General features: G+C 36.6%; 2 protein-coding genes and 1 long non-coding RNA gene across 14 annotated transcripts in view; 1 reads left to right on the top strand and 2 right to left on the bottom strand.

The window, feature by feature from the left end:
- The window catches only part of RIMBP2 (RIMS binding protein 2), a 136395-nt gene extending 132699 nt beyond the window's left edge, over positions 1-3696 (bottom strand). For 2 of the 9 annotated variants that reach the window (XR_008972850.1, XM_057414915.1), the window contains exon 1: positions 3568-3695. Coding sequence is in view for 8 of the 9 variants with exons in the window: in XM_057414915.1 (XP_057270898.1) it covers positions 3568-3666 (99 nt within the window). In the remaining variant the exon portion in view is untranslated. Of the gene's footprint in view, positions 1-3567 lie in introns of all 9 variants that reach the window. The other 7 variants (XM_057414914.1, XM_057414913.1, XM_057414911.1 and 4 more) reach the window with 6 other exon arrangements.
- LOC130602241 (uncharacterized) overlaps positions 1-15415 on the top strand; it is a 29507-nt gene that overhangs the window by 1542 nt on the left and 12550 nt on the right. For all 3 annotated transcript variants that reach the window (XR_008972853.1, XR_008972852.1, XR_008972851.1), the window contains exon 2: positions 10853-11001. This is a non-coding gene — a long non-coding RNA (uncharacterized LOC130602241). The remainder of the gene's footprint in view (positions 1-10852; positions 11002-15415) is intronic.
- STX2 (syntaxin 2) overlaps positions 13315-15415 on the bottom strand; it is a 70360-nt gene continuing 68259 nt past the window's right edge. Inside the window, exons 11-12 of one of the 2 annotated variants that reach the window (XM_057414927.1) lie at positions 14861-14921; positions 13315-13416 (exon numbers count right to left, since the gene is read on the bottom strand). In XM_057414927.1, coding sequence (XP_057270910.1) covers positions 13316-13416; positions 14861-14921 — 162 coding nt within the window. In that variant the 3' untranslated portion in view covers position 13315. The remainder of the gene's footprint in view (positions 13417-14860; positions 14922-15415) is intronic. The other variant, XM_057414926.1, reaches the window with a different exon arrangement.

Here is a 15415-nt window from a genome sequence, read left to right as displayed (position 1 = left end):
AATAAGAAGTCATATTACTAGGAGCAATTTGTTCCTTGCATGGCATTTGGTCTCTGTCAATCTCAGGAAGAATCTCTCATTTGGTTTATGCAGAAGATGGATAAAACAGCAGGGATATAAGTAGCATGTGGTTAAATGGTAAATGGCACTGCTTCATCAGATTACTTACAGTCAAAAGAGGGCACTTTCTGCTACATCCCTGGCATTAAGCGGGATAAAGAAGCACACAAAGAGGGACCTTTGTTCCTTCTGCTGTTACGCAATACAGAATGACAGGTCACAAAATAAATACGCAGCATTATTCTAACCATGCTAGACATTTTAGCATCGATTCATTTCTTTAATTTCAACATGGTGTCAATTTTACAGCATGCTACATTCAGTGTAAGACAGTCTTGTCTCCTAGAACTTAAAACCTAAATAAAAATAAAGGGAGCTAGGAAATTGGCCTCATACCGTATTTCTCAGTTAAAGGTATATAGTAAAACTCAGTACTCTTTCTTTTAGAAAGGTTAATCCCTCTTTCCCTCTTCATGGATATTTAAGGGAAATTTAATAATAGAGTTTCCTCTTGTCCCTCACTCTATGTGCTGCCTATAAGTACTAGCAAAACAGCTCAGTTTTAGTTTTTTTACATTAAGTAACATTTAATCTTGGATAGCCGAAACCACTCCCAGAGAGTAAACACTGACAAGATCTCTTTCCAAACATCACTACCCTTATTTTCATCCTTTGCTGATGGTGAGTCAGGCTGTCTCTGTTTGGCCAGCATGACTTGGCATTTTGTATTGTTTGAGGTCTGGATTTCATATTTGAAAAAAGGTTGAAACTTGCAATACCAAGCAAGAAGCTGTATTTGGAAAAGGAAATTCAGAGTGTATTCATTTTTCTGATCAGCCCTCAAAATTATCTAATTACCCACCAGCACAAAATGGTAGGAGGAAAAAGCAACAAAACAAGCCAAATGGAAAGGAAAAGTGAATCGGTTCTAATAAAGCAGATAGCTGCTTGCAATTGAAAAGAAACCTTTTATGGAGCTGTTCTGGAGTCACTGTCTGTGAACCAAAGGTAGTTATTAGAAACTACAAACACCAGCCATCTGTCACTGTTCGAGCTGTGATGGTTTCTGTTATAGGCCAGGATGCTTGGGAGGAATCCAGAAGTCTTTTCTGAAGATTAAAACAATATTCCATTCCCCATATTCTCTGAATTTTTCCTGTTTTCATCTGATGTGCCACTGATGGGAATCCTCCACATCTAAAACAGCACTGAAAGTGGAGGGCTAGCAAGTATTTCACGACCTTGCTCACACCTCTTTCCCTTTCTGTTCCTATAGCCTCCCAAGAGTAAAGGAGGAAATGGGAAAACCTTTTGCCTTCCCAAGCACTTATTTCCAAACCAGTGAGGTCTGTGCAACCTCACTGCCTCCTCCTAAAGCTGTCAGATTTCTCTTAAAATGCAATAAGATTATTCATTTTAATAAGAACATTACATGCATATTCATTTTTTTCCTTCAAATAACTACTATTTTTCAGCAATTCAGTTTATATTTTTCTCATATATGTTACTACATTGTGTTGCTACATATATCACTATGTAAGAACAGAACTTTTAAGGTTGTAACAGATAGTAATGAAACTGTTCCCCTTTAATCACAGAAGACATATTTTAATGCAGTTAAAGTAATTTCAGATTTACTTTCCTTGTACTAAATGATAGGGAAGGCAACAAGGGCACTTATTTATATCTGTGTAGGATAAGAAGACTGCTCAATGGAAATCCAAGAAAAGCATCCTGGCCTATAAGTCTGAGTCATTCTGCGTAGCACATGCTTGCTTACAGCTTAGCAACAAGCCAACTGAGAGAAGAGAAAAAAATGTAAAGAGCAAATATATCATCTAAAACCAGCTCTTGTATATGGATATGTGAACCCAGCTGTATTACAGGGAAACATAGAGACTTTGCCTTTACGTTCTTCCAACTCACTTGAAGTTTACAGGCATTTTAAGCATTAATATATATCAGCTGTAATTAAAAATGCATTTCAACACTTGCTGAATTTTATCATCCTGTGATCTTGTCTGTTTACTTTCAAAGACTAATTTGTTCCATGATTTTGTTTGCCTCATATTGGAAGGAAAATCAGACCCAAAAATAATCTAGGGGAAACTGTATAAATGGGAATTCTGACTGAAACCTTATAAATATCTTCAAAGTCAAGTGAGCACGAGTGTGCCCAGCTGTCAGGCTTTGGGTCTGAGCACAACATCCATCTTGTCCTGGCACATAAAGTGGGTGACTCTCTGGGGTGGATCTTCAGGAAGATGACTGTAACCTAAAATTAACCTCCTAAATTCATACACAGGCTGTCAACTATCCAACTTCATTTCAGAAATGCTGATGACAATATTCTGCTAAGCACTTTGAAAGGCTTTTGTAGAAACTTGCTGTAGTTCTGAACCTAATTTTAGGCAAACTTTTTTTCTTTCATCTTGCCATCAGTAACTACTGAAGAACAGTGTAAATACATGGTGAGAAAAAAATTTATATTGCAGGAGTACACTAAATGTACTCTTCTACACATGCAAATTAATGTATTTTAAAATAAATGTACCACTTGGTAGGCAGCTTAGGAAGCAGAGACTTTCTTGTGTGGGGAATATGAAAAGGACCTACAGTTATCTTAACAGTGAATACTTAAAATGAATACATCAGGGACAATAACATCAGTTCTCCACAAATGGTGATATCCCATGTGGGTAATACAGTTGAAGACAGACCAGGGAAACATTTTGTATAAACTATTATTATTATTATGCCTTGTGGCAAACTCAGAAGAGGGAGAGGCACGTACTAAACTAGAATTCTTAATGTGGATTACTTGTTGTGGGTATAAAGATATTTCCTCAACAGAAGTGCAAAAAATAAAGATCGATTGAGAGAGCAGCCATGGCCACCTGGGACTGTGAGCTAGGATCTCAAAAATCTGGATCTAAAAACCACTTCAGATTTATCAGGGCACCAAAATTTACCTGTTATCAAAAGTTCGTCAAGCTTTAGAGCAGTTGTTTGATAGAATTTGTGTTGTGATTACAGCCACATCATAACCAGAATACCCCATCTCTGAAGCCTAAGCATGCGTGTAAATGTTACATCCTTACACCTCACAAAGAAGCTGCATTCTGGTTCTGCATATTGCCCATGTACTTTCTGCTTGAAAAAAATCTCTACTTTCTAAGCTGTCAATCAGGTAGTAGAATTTCTGTTTCTTTTTAATTAATTATTTTGCATACCTGAGGCCTATCCTACAATATAAAGCTTTTTAACAATAAGGTTTTACATATTTTTTCTTCTGCATGGGAAGATTTAAAAAAAACCCAAACAAACAAACAAACAAAAAAAACCAAAAAAAAACCCCACACCAAACCCGCTTCAAACTTACTTTAAATACTTCCTCAAAACCCCACCCTTAAAAAAAAAACCACCAAACCCCAAAACTCTAAAAACAAATCTAGGCAAGTTTTCAGACAAATTCTGGCACGTCCTGAACTGGAAATGGTTACTCACCACTCTGTCTTCCTCTTGTTCTTTAGTCAAGGGCTTATCCATTTCTGAAAGTGATTGATTTGCCTTGTGGGAATCCAGTACAGAATAGCCACGATCCATAATGCAACCGCTAGCAGACTTCTGTAACAGAGGGAAGAGTGGCTTGAGAGCATTTAAACCCTCCAGAGAGAAACCTAAATTGGCTTATGGGACTTCGGACTTCTAATAAAGTCAGCCAGCACCATTTCACTACTTAAGCTTTAAGGTAACACGTTACTTGGTTATTTCTTCTTCCCTTTTGATATGCCTTTGTCTCCTCTTCTTCCAAAATATTAATGGCCTGTCTTGCATCTTTAATTCAAGCTTTGGCAATGCTGTGTGGGTATTCTGACACACCTGTAAATTAAATTGCCTTTCCCTTTCTCCTCCCAGCACTTTTCAAAAGACAACCAAGATACTTAGTTACAGGAGAAATAAGCATGGCTCAAAGTTTCCCTTTTCCTCTAAGGAGTTTCATTGCAGATAAGCAGCCAAGTGGTTTTGAACCTTGGGAGCTAGTTAGTAGATAGCCTCCCAAATGTTTGGTAGGTACTGTGAGACAGTAGGTGAAACTCCTTAAAAGCAATAGAACTGTCTTGCCTGTTGGAGAGCAAGTAGCTTCCTGTCAGTACTCAGAGATTCTCCACCCAATGCAAACAGTGAAGTGTTTTATATCCAGGAATAATAGGTAGTTCTTACGTTTGTGTATGAAACAGCAGAGTATTATGTCCATACAACAAGGCAGCGTGTGCCAGCTGAAGGCATGTGCATAGACAGAGCAAACCTTACAGTTTTAGTTTTAGAAAGGGAGTAATTTCCCTCCCATCCAGAAGCAGGACAGAGGTAAATAACATATTCTTAGGCCAGCAATCCTAAAAGATTCATATCAGGCGATTCCAGCAGTTCAGTACAGAATCAGTGATTCAGTTCCAAAACAAAGATCACTTCCCTTATCTAAAAATCATGGGTCACTCACGAAGGCACTGAGCCATGCGTTTCCAGTTATAACCCTTACATTTCAATAATAGCTAAAGCCGACATTAGGAGAAGTTATTCTTGCAACATTTGTAAAGAGCAATTCAATTTAAGCTTCCTGCCTCAGTTGAAAAGAGAAAGCCATCAGAAGCATGACTACTCCTACTGAGCACCACACAGAGCTTCCTATCTAGTGTATTTGGGGTTGTCCAACAGGGACTGAAAAGCCAGTGTCTACAGTATGCAATTAAAAGATTCATACTGAAGATGCACTTTCACTAATACCTGCATTGCTTGTTTAATGATAGTGTGAATACCCTTACTGGCATTCATCTGCAGTCTGTGCTTGTATTACACACTTCATAAAGGGAAAAGATGTCCCTTCTGAGGGTAACAGGAGGAAAATGTTTAGGGGGAATTAGCAGATTTAAATTAGAATTGTGCTTTCTGGTACAATAGCTTAATGAACAAATTACTCATCTTGGGAATCACAGGTTTATTTCTACTTCACATGTAGGCCTGAACCAAGTGCCTTTGAGGCTAACAGGAGCATTGCTGTGAATTTCATTAACAGAGCCAGAGAAGCCCCTCCTTCAGCAGACAAGAAGTCCAGCAGAGAAACTAGATTGAAGCAGCTCATTTGTACATGTGCAGGTACTTCCAAAGCTCGCTTACCTGTCTTCTCATTCATAATTACTTATAGTCTTCACCACTATTTAGATGCATTATTTTTAGATTTTATTTTATAGTAACCATATGAAATGCAAAACTATATTTTTTGATAAGACTTTTAACTTCTACTATATTCTAGAATAGTCCAGTGTTACACATTTTAAATCTACTCCAGTAAAATTAAAATCTACTCCTCCTCATGCTGTGTACTTGCCTCAAAGGAACATAAGGTAGGTAGGAGATCAGCCGCCCTTTGCAGCATCTCTTGAAATCAGTGGAAAGATTCCCATAGGAGTTGATTTGATTCTAAATAAACAGCCAGCCATATTGGAACCAAAACTCCAACCTTCAGACCCTTTCTGAGATTAATTTTTTCTTATCAGTTTCTTATTACCAAGGACTATGTCGTCAGCCAAATGAAGCAGCACCACTGCAGTCACTGAAGCAGTCCTTCATTGGCATACCAAATGAGGATCTAGCCTGTGACAAAGGATGCATTTCCTAAGAGTCTATATACTATCTAGACATTGCTAACGATGGGCTCAAGTAGAATTGTCTATTTTAGCAGCAAGTTCACAGAGACATATGGAAACACTGGTGAAATTGTTATTAGCTGCTAAAATGCTAATGATGCCCTGAATTTCTTACAGACAAATGAGTAAGGGTCTTTCAGAAAAAAACCTTTGGTTTGAAAGAAAATTACCAAGACTCCCAAAATAAAAATAAACTGCAAGTCAAACCAAGATAACTATCTTAATATATAACAAATTCAACTATTTATCTTAATATCAGTAATAACTACTTATCCAGTGAGATAAAGGCTAACAGAAACATTATTAGACTAAGGCATGTATTTTAAATACTAAAGTAGTGCTCCTATAAAGCCATAAAAGCCTTTAATAGGCCTAGCTTTATTTCACCCATAATTTAATTTGTTCCACATCATATTGGAGGAGCCTGAACAGAAAAGCCTCCTGCTCCAACCCAAGTGAGCAAGTGATTCTCCTGTGACAACTGATACCAAAAAGGAGGTCCGGGGTTTGTGCATCACAGGCAGTTGTGACATTTTTCTAACCAAAAATGTGCAAAGTAAATACAGAGAAAATTGTACAGCAATACCCTGAATTATTGAAAGGCTAGCTGTGCAGAACAAACATAATTAAAGGGTCTCATTATCTTCTAAATAATCATTGTAAATAATGCTTTAGATAATTACTTCATTAGTTCTCAAAACACTAGCTTTTATTTTCCTCTGAGATTCCATCCACTAACTCTACTCTGAATAAATTGCCAAAAGGGAAAATCAAAAGCAGAACAAACATACGAGCTGGAAATGCAATGTGTACTTGTTGTAAGAACTGATTTAAACTCAGCATTTTAACCTGTTTTGAAATGGATTTTTGGTGTTTTTTTGCTAATTTTCGGAAGGTTAAAAGCATGGGTTTTTTGAATGTATATATTTTTTTCTCCAGATTGCCTTCTCATGCAGGTAGATTCATTTGCTAGCTGCCGTATTTCTCTATTTAGAGATGGTTGACAGCAGTGTGGATAGAACAAAGAAAAATCTATATTATGGATGACTGGCCTTCTTAACTAAATACACATTGCCATTTTTCTTCACTACAAATACCATAAGGTAGACTCAATAATAGAAGAGACTATGTGTCTATAAGCAACTGCCTAAACAAAAGGAAAGCCAAAGATCAAGAGAAGAAATGGGCGGAAAAATCAAACCCCTGCAATTAGATGGCTCAATAGCAAAGAAAGTGTGTTTGGAAAGCAAGTAACTTCTTATTTCCTAACAGCATCCTGTGAGCAGTGCCAGTAACTAAAGCAATGGTAGGAAAAAATGGCAAATGCTTTCCTGGTGAGGTCCCAGCCAATCTGCAGCACTGCAGAAGGCTGATGTTTACAAGTCACAGTGTTTGAAATGGCTTTTGCCAAATGTCCATTAAAGAAATTAAGTAACAAGTGCTAAGTCTGCAGAGCACGTCAGCAATCATCCAATCCTTTACATAGAAAAGGCAAAAGCCAAATCAGCACTACTTGAAACTGAGGAGAGAATTAATTTTTTCACAGAGGTGATTACTGAAGTTTTGAAAAGGCAAATCAGCAGCAACCATGAAGCTGAGAGAGGGTTGAAACATATTTTGCAGAGGTGCAGCTTCTTTTTTGTTTAAAAACCGGTTTGTGCTGGTGTTGGAAGGAAGAAACAAATTTTATGGCACTTAAGTTCCTCTTCAAAGAAGAAACCCAGAGATACTGAAGTTACTTAAGTTAATTGGCATTATATAGACATTATTTGAGGCTAAAAAGCTAACAAGAGATAAATATGCATGACTAGACTGATGTATGCCCTGATACAATGCTGTGGTGTATAAAGAGGGAAGTAATAAGCATTAAAGAGACTGTATCATTAAAAATTCTGAAGGCTCTCCTAAAGATGTTACTAGGCATTAAATCAAGCACCACCAAAAAGAGTAGAAAAAAAATGCATCCCAGAAACTGGTTTCTAAATCCTAATTGGATTTGGTTTTTAGGGAAAAAAATAAAGTGGATAGTATAGGGAAAAGAAATCTTCTCTGGTCTTTCAATCAGTGTCAGACGCCGAGTAGTGCTAAATAGGCTACATGAAAAAAAACAGACTTGAATCCAAGGAAGCGTTCTTCCACGACCCACTTTTTCAGTCCTGTCAGCGCTTACAAGCAGTTTCCACACGGTGGCGGATTCCGGATCGAGCATTAACCCGGCAAGAGCCTGCCACCCTAACAAGCTGGGACTACTTGACTTTTCCTGCAATTTCCATTTCTCTTCCTTTCCTGCTTTATTACACTATCGACCACCTAAATAAGAGACCATGGTGCTCCTGTACTGAGTGAAAAAGACATCTGTGTTGTGAGCTTGATAGTCTTTGTTAAACCATATTCTAATGATCATAGTTTATAACTAAACATGTAATGCTACTTCAGTTAGAACAGGAGGATTGGACTGCTAACTCCCATTGGCTTCTTAGTGATGTAAAAGTACTTCAGCCAAAGTTGTCAACCTGCAGATGCATCTTCGTGTGGTACCTTCAGCAGGTAACACTTCACAGCTTGAGATGTAACACACCAGGCCAACTAACCTCTTTTTTATCTCTTGTGTCTAATCACAAAACTTCAGTGCTTCAGTCTGAGAGCTTGAGCTTTGCTTAAACGTACAGCAACAACCAGCTGAATGTCTAAGCAAGTCAGACTACCACTCTAATAAAGATGCATTTATCACAAACCAGTATTTGATTTGTTTTACATTTTTACTCACCTGTGTTCAAACTGGTCCGAAGGCAACAGCAGTCTTATAAGCTGAAATGGGCACCCATGTACAAGCTCTGTGCTCTGCCACACAGATCCTGTGGGATCCTGGACAAGTCATTTCAGGCACTTGGACAAACTAGGATTTAATCTTCCAATGCTACATACAAGTAGAACAGCTCTGTAATAGTTCTGATGAGTATTTAACTCTACAGTGACCTACAAATGGGAGCCAAGTAAAGTCTGGAACAGGCTTTCAAATAGTTGCAATCTCTTCACTTCTACTTAGCAACATCTGACTGGACAAAGATACTTCAGGTAGTGTGAAACTGCTCACAGTGAGGAAACCATTGTCTGGGTGTCTCTGTTGTGAAATATCATTGCCACCCCCTGCTCCTTGTCTAGAGTTCATATATTTTATGTTTTGTCTAGATTGTGCCCTTCAAAATAACCACTTACATCCCTCAGACAACTGAAATCTGTTCCACAAACAGGCCAAGGAAAAAATTCTTCCCAAGGCCAGATTTTCTTCTTACAAATCCTTAGACTAGCAAATATTTTGTTTGATAAGACTTCCTATAAAAAACAATTCTATTAATCCACAGAACATTAAGATACAGAGTTCGACTGTATGAACAGTCATGACAGAAGGTCTGAGGTTTAAAAAAACCACAAAACACAACCCTAAATAAAAAAACAAAACCATGCTTATATTTAAAAGATTCCGTTAATCACAATCAAAAGTGTTTCATTCTGTAATGTAGAACAGTAAGAGAATCTGGTCTGATCTCACCACTGACACTGCTTTTGCACTAGGTGACCTGCAGAGATCACTTCCAGCGTAATTCTCCGATTCTCTGATACAGAGATGCTCACTGTAGGCTCATGCCACAATTCAGAAAGGAAAAGGTTCGAAAAATAAGCCAAAGATTTCTTTACAACGAGCTGTCAGCGTTGTTATCCAGACACCAGCTTTTGTATGCCTTCTCACCTATGAGCTTTCACATCTCATTTCAGAAATTTCAAATACGACTCCTTTAACTCTTACCCAGTGTTAGAAACACTGATGAAAATTACATAGTAGCAAACTCAAAAAGGTAAAAACCTGGTAACTACAGAAAGTTAACACAACTGTATAATAATACCAAATAACCTTGTCAAATATGTATGGAAGCTGCCTGTTTTCCGTAAGATTACATAAAAAAGACTATAAAGTGAGCTGTTACATAAACAGCACCTCTGTTGAGCCCCTATTCATTCTGACATACTCTTTACACTGAGTTGCACTCAGTTAGCATAATGTTGTTCAGCTCAGTTTACTGTTAACTGACAGTAACTGGCAAGGGCTGACCCATGTTCTCTCTAAAGTATGGACAGAGGAATTAAATCTTTGCATGCAAAATAATCCTTGTTTTCTTCGCAGCCGCAAAGTCTGTTGTACAGTAGCTATTCGCATCAGAACTTAGCCATTCTCTAACTATGCTTAAACATAAAAATCCTCCTTTCCCCCGATTTGCAGTAAAATGGATTCAAACGCAGCCAATAAAATCAATCACTCTTTACAACATGTAAATACGATTATTTTGTAATTACTTACCATTTCCATGTATTCTCCTTTGTAAAAATGTTTATTCATGAAGTTCTTTTGTTCTTCAGAACCTAGCTACAAGTGCTTACCAAATGCTCTTTTTATTCCAAAATGCTCATCTCCAAGTGCTTCACTACTGGCAGAAGGACTCCGTGTGCTGGAGAGAGGCAGCTAAAGAGGCTGCAACTGGCACTATGTAGCTGAGCAGCCAATTGCTTACTGTACATGACAGAAAAGACTGAGCTGATTCACAGGTGCAAAGGCTGACCCACTTGGGGAAGAATGCCATGGTTATTTTCAGAAGTTGCATACAAGCCACATTAACGCATCAAATCAAATTTAACATTGGGTAGCCTAAGTCTGTAAACCCCCTTTCACACCCTCCACTGCTCCCCCTCCAAACCCAACAAAACAAAACCCACATCCAAACTGTTCTCTCCAAACTACATGAAGCACAACTGTCTGAAAGGGTGTGGGTTGTTTTAAAATAATATCTTTATAAAAAAAAAATCCTTCCTCTTAGGCAGCAGTTCCCTCATTTCCCTTTCTCTTTTAAATCTTATTTATCAGGCTTGCATTCATCAAAACTATGCTTAACAAATCCTCCGTTGCCTAGAAATGTCTTTTCTGTGTTTTGCGCTACAGAGCAAAGAGAAGCAGAATAAAGACAGATTAATTTGGAAACAACTCTAGTTCATTCTGTTGGATTCATTTGTGTTCAGATTTGATGCTTTTTCCCAAGGTACTGGGGTAACAGCACTCAGTGCCAGCAAAAAGCTCTCAGGAGTGGCACACCAGTTTCAAACACGAGCACATGGGAATAACTCCAGTTACCACCTGGACACCAAAACCCTCAATCCATTCCAGAAATTCCAGTTCTGGGGTGAGCAGGTAAGAGGAAGTTACTTTAATTCTGCACTGATAAATATGCACTTCTATGAGGATTTGAGAATACATGAATAGCTTCATTCAAATAAATAATTCACATATTTTTCAAGTTCAATATTAAGCAAAATTCCACAGGTATATTAAAAAGGTATAAATCCCACTGATGTCTTCATAGTTCTCTCTACATCTGCTTTGACCATCTCTACATCTTTTTTGGTAAAAAGGTTCAGGAAATACAGTACTTTCACTCTAAGTATCAGTTGTTTGACATATGTCTTCACAAAAATGTATCAGCCTTATTCACACACTTACTGGAAATATTCAAAGGTCACAGTAACATCATAAATATAAAAACAGCCACAAGATACTTGCTTAGATAAATTTATTAGTGCATAGGTTAGAGATATATTCCCCTCCAATATTAACAGAACAAAAAAGTTCATGTGAAAAACAAGTTTTGTTTTAAAACAAACTCATTGAGACAGCTGTATAACAAAAAGCTATGGAGTAGGCTATTTAAATTTCTTGTCTTGATGGGCAAATTATAGCATTATAAATAAAAACAACATGATGGGATTTTGAGGGTCATTTTAGGTGATCAGCTGTTAAACAGCAGAACCAATTTCTTTTCCCCCTTATTTCTGTATATGTATAAATAATATTTACTGATAAAAATCTAGAAAACTATAGAATAAAAAACATATTTTACCTAGACTGAGTACTAAGGCAGCCAATCTTTCCCTACTTTGCATGTAAACTTCCAGAACACTCACCCATGTTTGTAAGGACTTAGAGGTAAAGAAATTTGTTCATTAATGAAGCCAAAATTTTTCAAGTGACTTCGTTATGGCCAACTTGCAAAAAGACCAATAATAGTAATTTTTTTTCTTTTTAAATACGTTTGACATCTGAACAGGTCTAGCACATTCACAGTGTATTTGGACAGCAAAGCAGGAACTGTCATACATACAATATTCACTGTAAACTTTGCTGAATTTAATCAAGTCCACAGACTGAGTTACAGTTGACCGAGTAACTTCAATCTTAGACACCTTCAACAAAACACGAGTTTAAGGAGTTATTGCAGTTAACATTATAATTATTTGAAACATTGACAAGTGTATTTTTAGACTGTATTTAAAAGGCACACATTATACTTCCCTCTAATTCTCTCACAGTGTAAATATATCTACATATCTACAAGGATATGCTTAAACAATGAGAAGTCAAAAAGTCAAGTTACAAATATTTTACACACAAAGTACAAAAATAACCTGTAACATTAAATGCAGTTATTTAGTTACATTTGAAATCTTTCAAGCCTTTAAGTGTTGCAAACTAGCAGTACAACAGGTGTGTATATACTAAAACACTTCATACATGTTAAGACTAACTTTGTAACAGATCAGTGTCTTAGTTTTTATTATGTTTCAGACTTCTCTGAAGGAGTTTATGTGCTACACTCACACATCAACATTAGCAAGCTTCTGAATAAGAAATTGTGACTTGGCTATATAGAGGAAAATACGATTTTTGTCACATTAATAGTAAGGCTAACTGATCCATCAGGGTTATTTGTATTTGAACAAGGGTTATTTGTAAAATTATCTGCTAAGGTTCAAATTTAATGTGCTTCATTACTGCATTCTTTTACCAGAAATGTTGCAACTAACATTTTATTACAGAGGCAACAAAACATTTAAAGCAATTAAAGTTTGAAATTGAAGGAAAAAAAACAAAAAGCCTGGAAAATGTAAAAAAAGCTTTTGTTTTTTTTCCTTCTCAAGTGGACTGCAATAGGAAGACAGTTAAGGAGTCTTTTCAGGATAAAATACTTTAGCACTTGTTGGAGAAAAAAATTCAAGTATAAAGCTTAGATAGCTGACTAAATAATTACACTTACAGACAAGGCTACATGTCAAAAATGTTCACACGAGTGCTAACAAAAGCAGAACTGGTAAGGTACTACTTTTCATGATTAGAATCAGACTTGCAATAGAAAAAAGCTCCAAACAGTCAAAACTCGAAAGTCTCTCAACTCCCTATTTAAACTGTTTGTAACACTGAGATATGAAAAAAAAAAATCTAATTTACTTCAGTTCAAAATAATTAAGACCAAGTTTCAGTCTTACAGAGTTTATGATGCAAATCTATCCATATCTTAATACATTCTCATATTCATTTATAAGTAAACATAAAGAGCAACTTTTAGATTTTTAACCATTAGTGATAGGTCATCATCGTGGAACAATGTAAGGCATCACTTATTAAGAAAGGTTTGGTTTTACAGAAGATGTATTTTGGAGTTTCTGAAGGTTCATAACTCTTGGAATGTGCTTGCTAGGATAGTGTTGTTGCTAGGATAATTCCAAGTATCAGAAGCAGTACAGTAACACAGATAATGATGAACATCAGTTTCTGCAAAAAAATAAAAGTTGAGATTGAAATACCCTGTTCACACACGTGTACAGCCACAGAAAAAACTGACACCTCATCTCAGTGCTTTGATTTTCTTTCTAGAAAAATTAAGATAAATGCTTACTGCATTTATTCTTTCCTAACGTACATGTAACCATAGTTAGAAGATGGAGCTCTGTGAAACATTTCTATGTTTTACTTCACAGTATAATTGTTATTACTCACAGCCAGCTTTTGTAGTTATCATTACATACAGAAGCAGATGCAGTAGTGAACATTTACTTACCAGGGTCATGTCTAAGTACAGTAACATTGCCTACTACCACCCTCCCTTGATAAATATTTGTAGTCTGCTCAACTCTTGAGATGGCATGCTTAATGGAATTCACAGAACTCAGTAAAACGTACGTAAAAACACTGTGTAGGTAATACCTCAGAAGAGCTGCAGGGGGGAAAAATGTATAGGTTCTATGTATATGCATGAAAGCCTGGCATCAGGTCAGGTGTTTCTGACTCTAAGCAATGATACAGTAAATCTGTTACCTGCCTATAAACCAAAGCTGAGAAGAAAGTCTAACAACAAAAGTAAAAGCCTTGCTATTAAAAAGAGTGTTAGTACAGAAAATTGAGTTTCTGATAAGCTGTTCAGAGTGATACCCTGTTCATAGTGCCTCATGCATACTTTGAGGATCCTGCATGCAGAAGTTGACTTTCTGTTGGACTCAGGAGTTAAGTAGCCTGGTTACGTGTTATCTTGACAAGAATTGGTAGCTTAGTATAGCAAGAATCTGCAGATTGAACAAATTATCAAATTTATGTCCTAAAATTCCAGCTGGAATCTTTGCAGACTTCCTTCTACAAATATGTTATTTCCCACTGCTTCATTTAGTCTGGTATTAATAAACAGCTTGAAAGTAAGAAATTGTAGGATGTTCTACAAGGCATATAGCCAACTTCATGGTTGTAGACATTTCTTTTTATGAAAGCCCTGCCTAAAACCATGTAACACCCCATCTGATAAAGTTCCAAGTGTAACTGGTATCCCATATACTGGTGTAGATTTTTTGCTGATGTGAAGTTTCAGTATAAAAAAATTTCAAAGGGCTACAAGACAATAACTGCATTTTTGGTCTCATTTCCTTCTGCATTTATGAGTCTCATGTAGTGATAGCATTCTGTGCATGTGGCAGCTTACCACTAGGTGTCAGTTTCAATACTGACATGCACAGCACTTTTACAGTATCCAGAGATGAACAAGATCCCCCAATGCATCTTAAGCCTACTCTCCAGTGCTAACTGCGTGGATATTATGGATTAGTAGAACAATACAAGTTACCAGGCCAAAACAAGAGCATAATTAGTTGATTAGTTACTTACTGCCACTGTGACAGGAAGTCACACATGCTGCAGTTATCCATGCAACACCGAAAACCAACAGACAAACCAATAATGAGAGCAACTACAGCAATCAACACCAATGACACAATGACAATTATCCACATTTTCTGTCAAAACCCAAGGCATTTATTATTTTAAGATTAAGCACAATGATTTGCATTTATTTTTAATGTTAAAAATAGTCAAGTTTTAGATCCACACTCATTTTTGTTAAAGCCTGCAGTGTTCTCCAATTGAGATAAATTTACCTGTATACTCTTGCATGCATAAGAATAAACACTGTTTACAGTTAAACTACTGTAGTTAAGACTTATATAGTTGTCAAAGATGAGAAAAACACCATTTACATATACATTAAGTGGGCTCTTTTGATATTTCTTAAATATTTTTCTTTAAATATAGTGTGTTACCTACATGTAGATATCTGTCTGTAAAAAGATATATTATTCCCTCAAATCCAACTCCCCATAAAAAGCCTCATAAAATTGCACAGCTTCTCAAAAGAGGAAATTATGAAGTCAAAAGAACAATTCATTCACTCTGCAATCATACAGTTACAAAGTATAAATTACTCAGTAGTTTGATTCCAGAATATATTATT

The sequence above is a fragment of the Pezoporus wallicus genome, unplaced genomic scaffold, assembly GCF_028554395.1.
Source record: "Pezoporus wallicus isolate ANWC-B61680 ecotype Strahan unplaced genomic scaffold, APGP_CSIRO_Pwel_v1 contig_8047, whole genome shotgun sequence".
In the NCBI taxonomy this organism is placed as follows: Eukaryota; Metazoa; Chordata; class Aves; order Psittaciformes; family Psittacidae; genus Pezoporus; species Pezoporus wallicus.
This window is presented reverse-complemented; position numbering and strand designations above follow the sequence as displayed.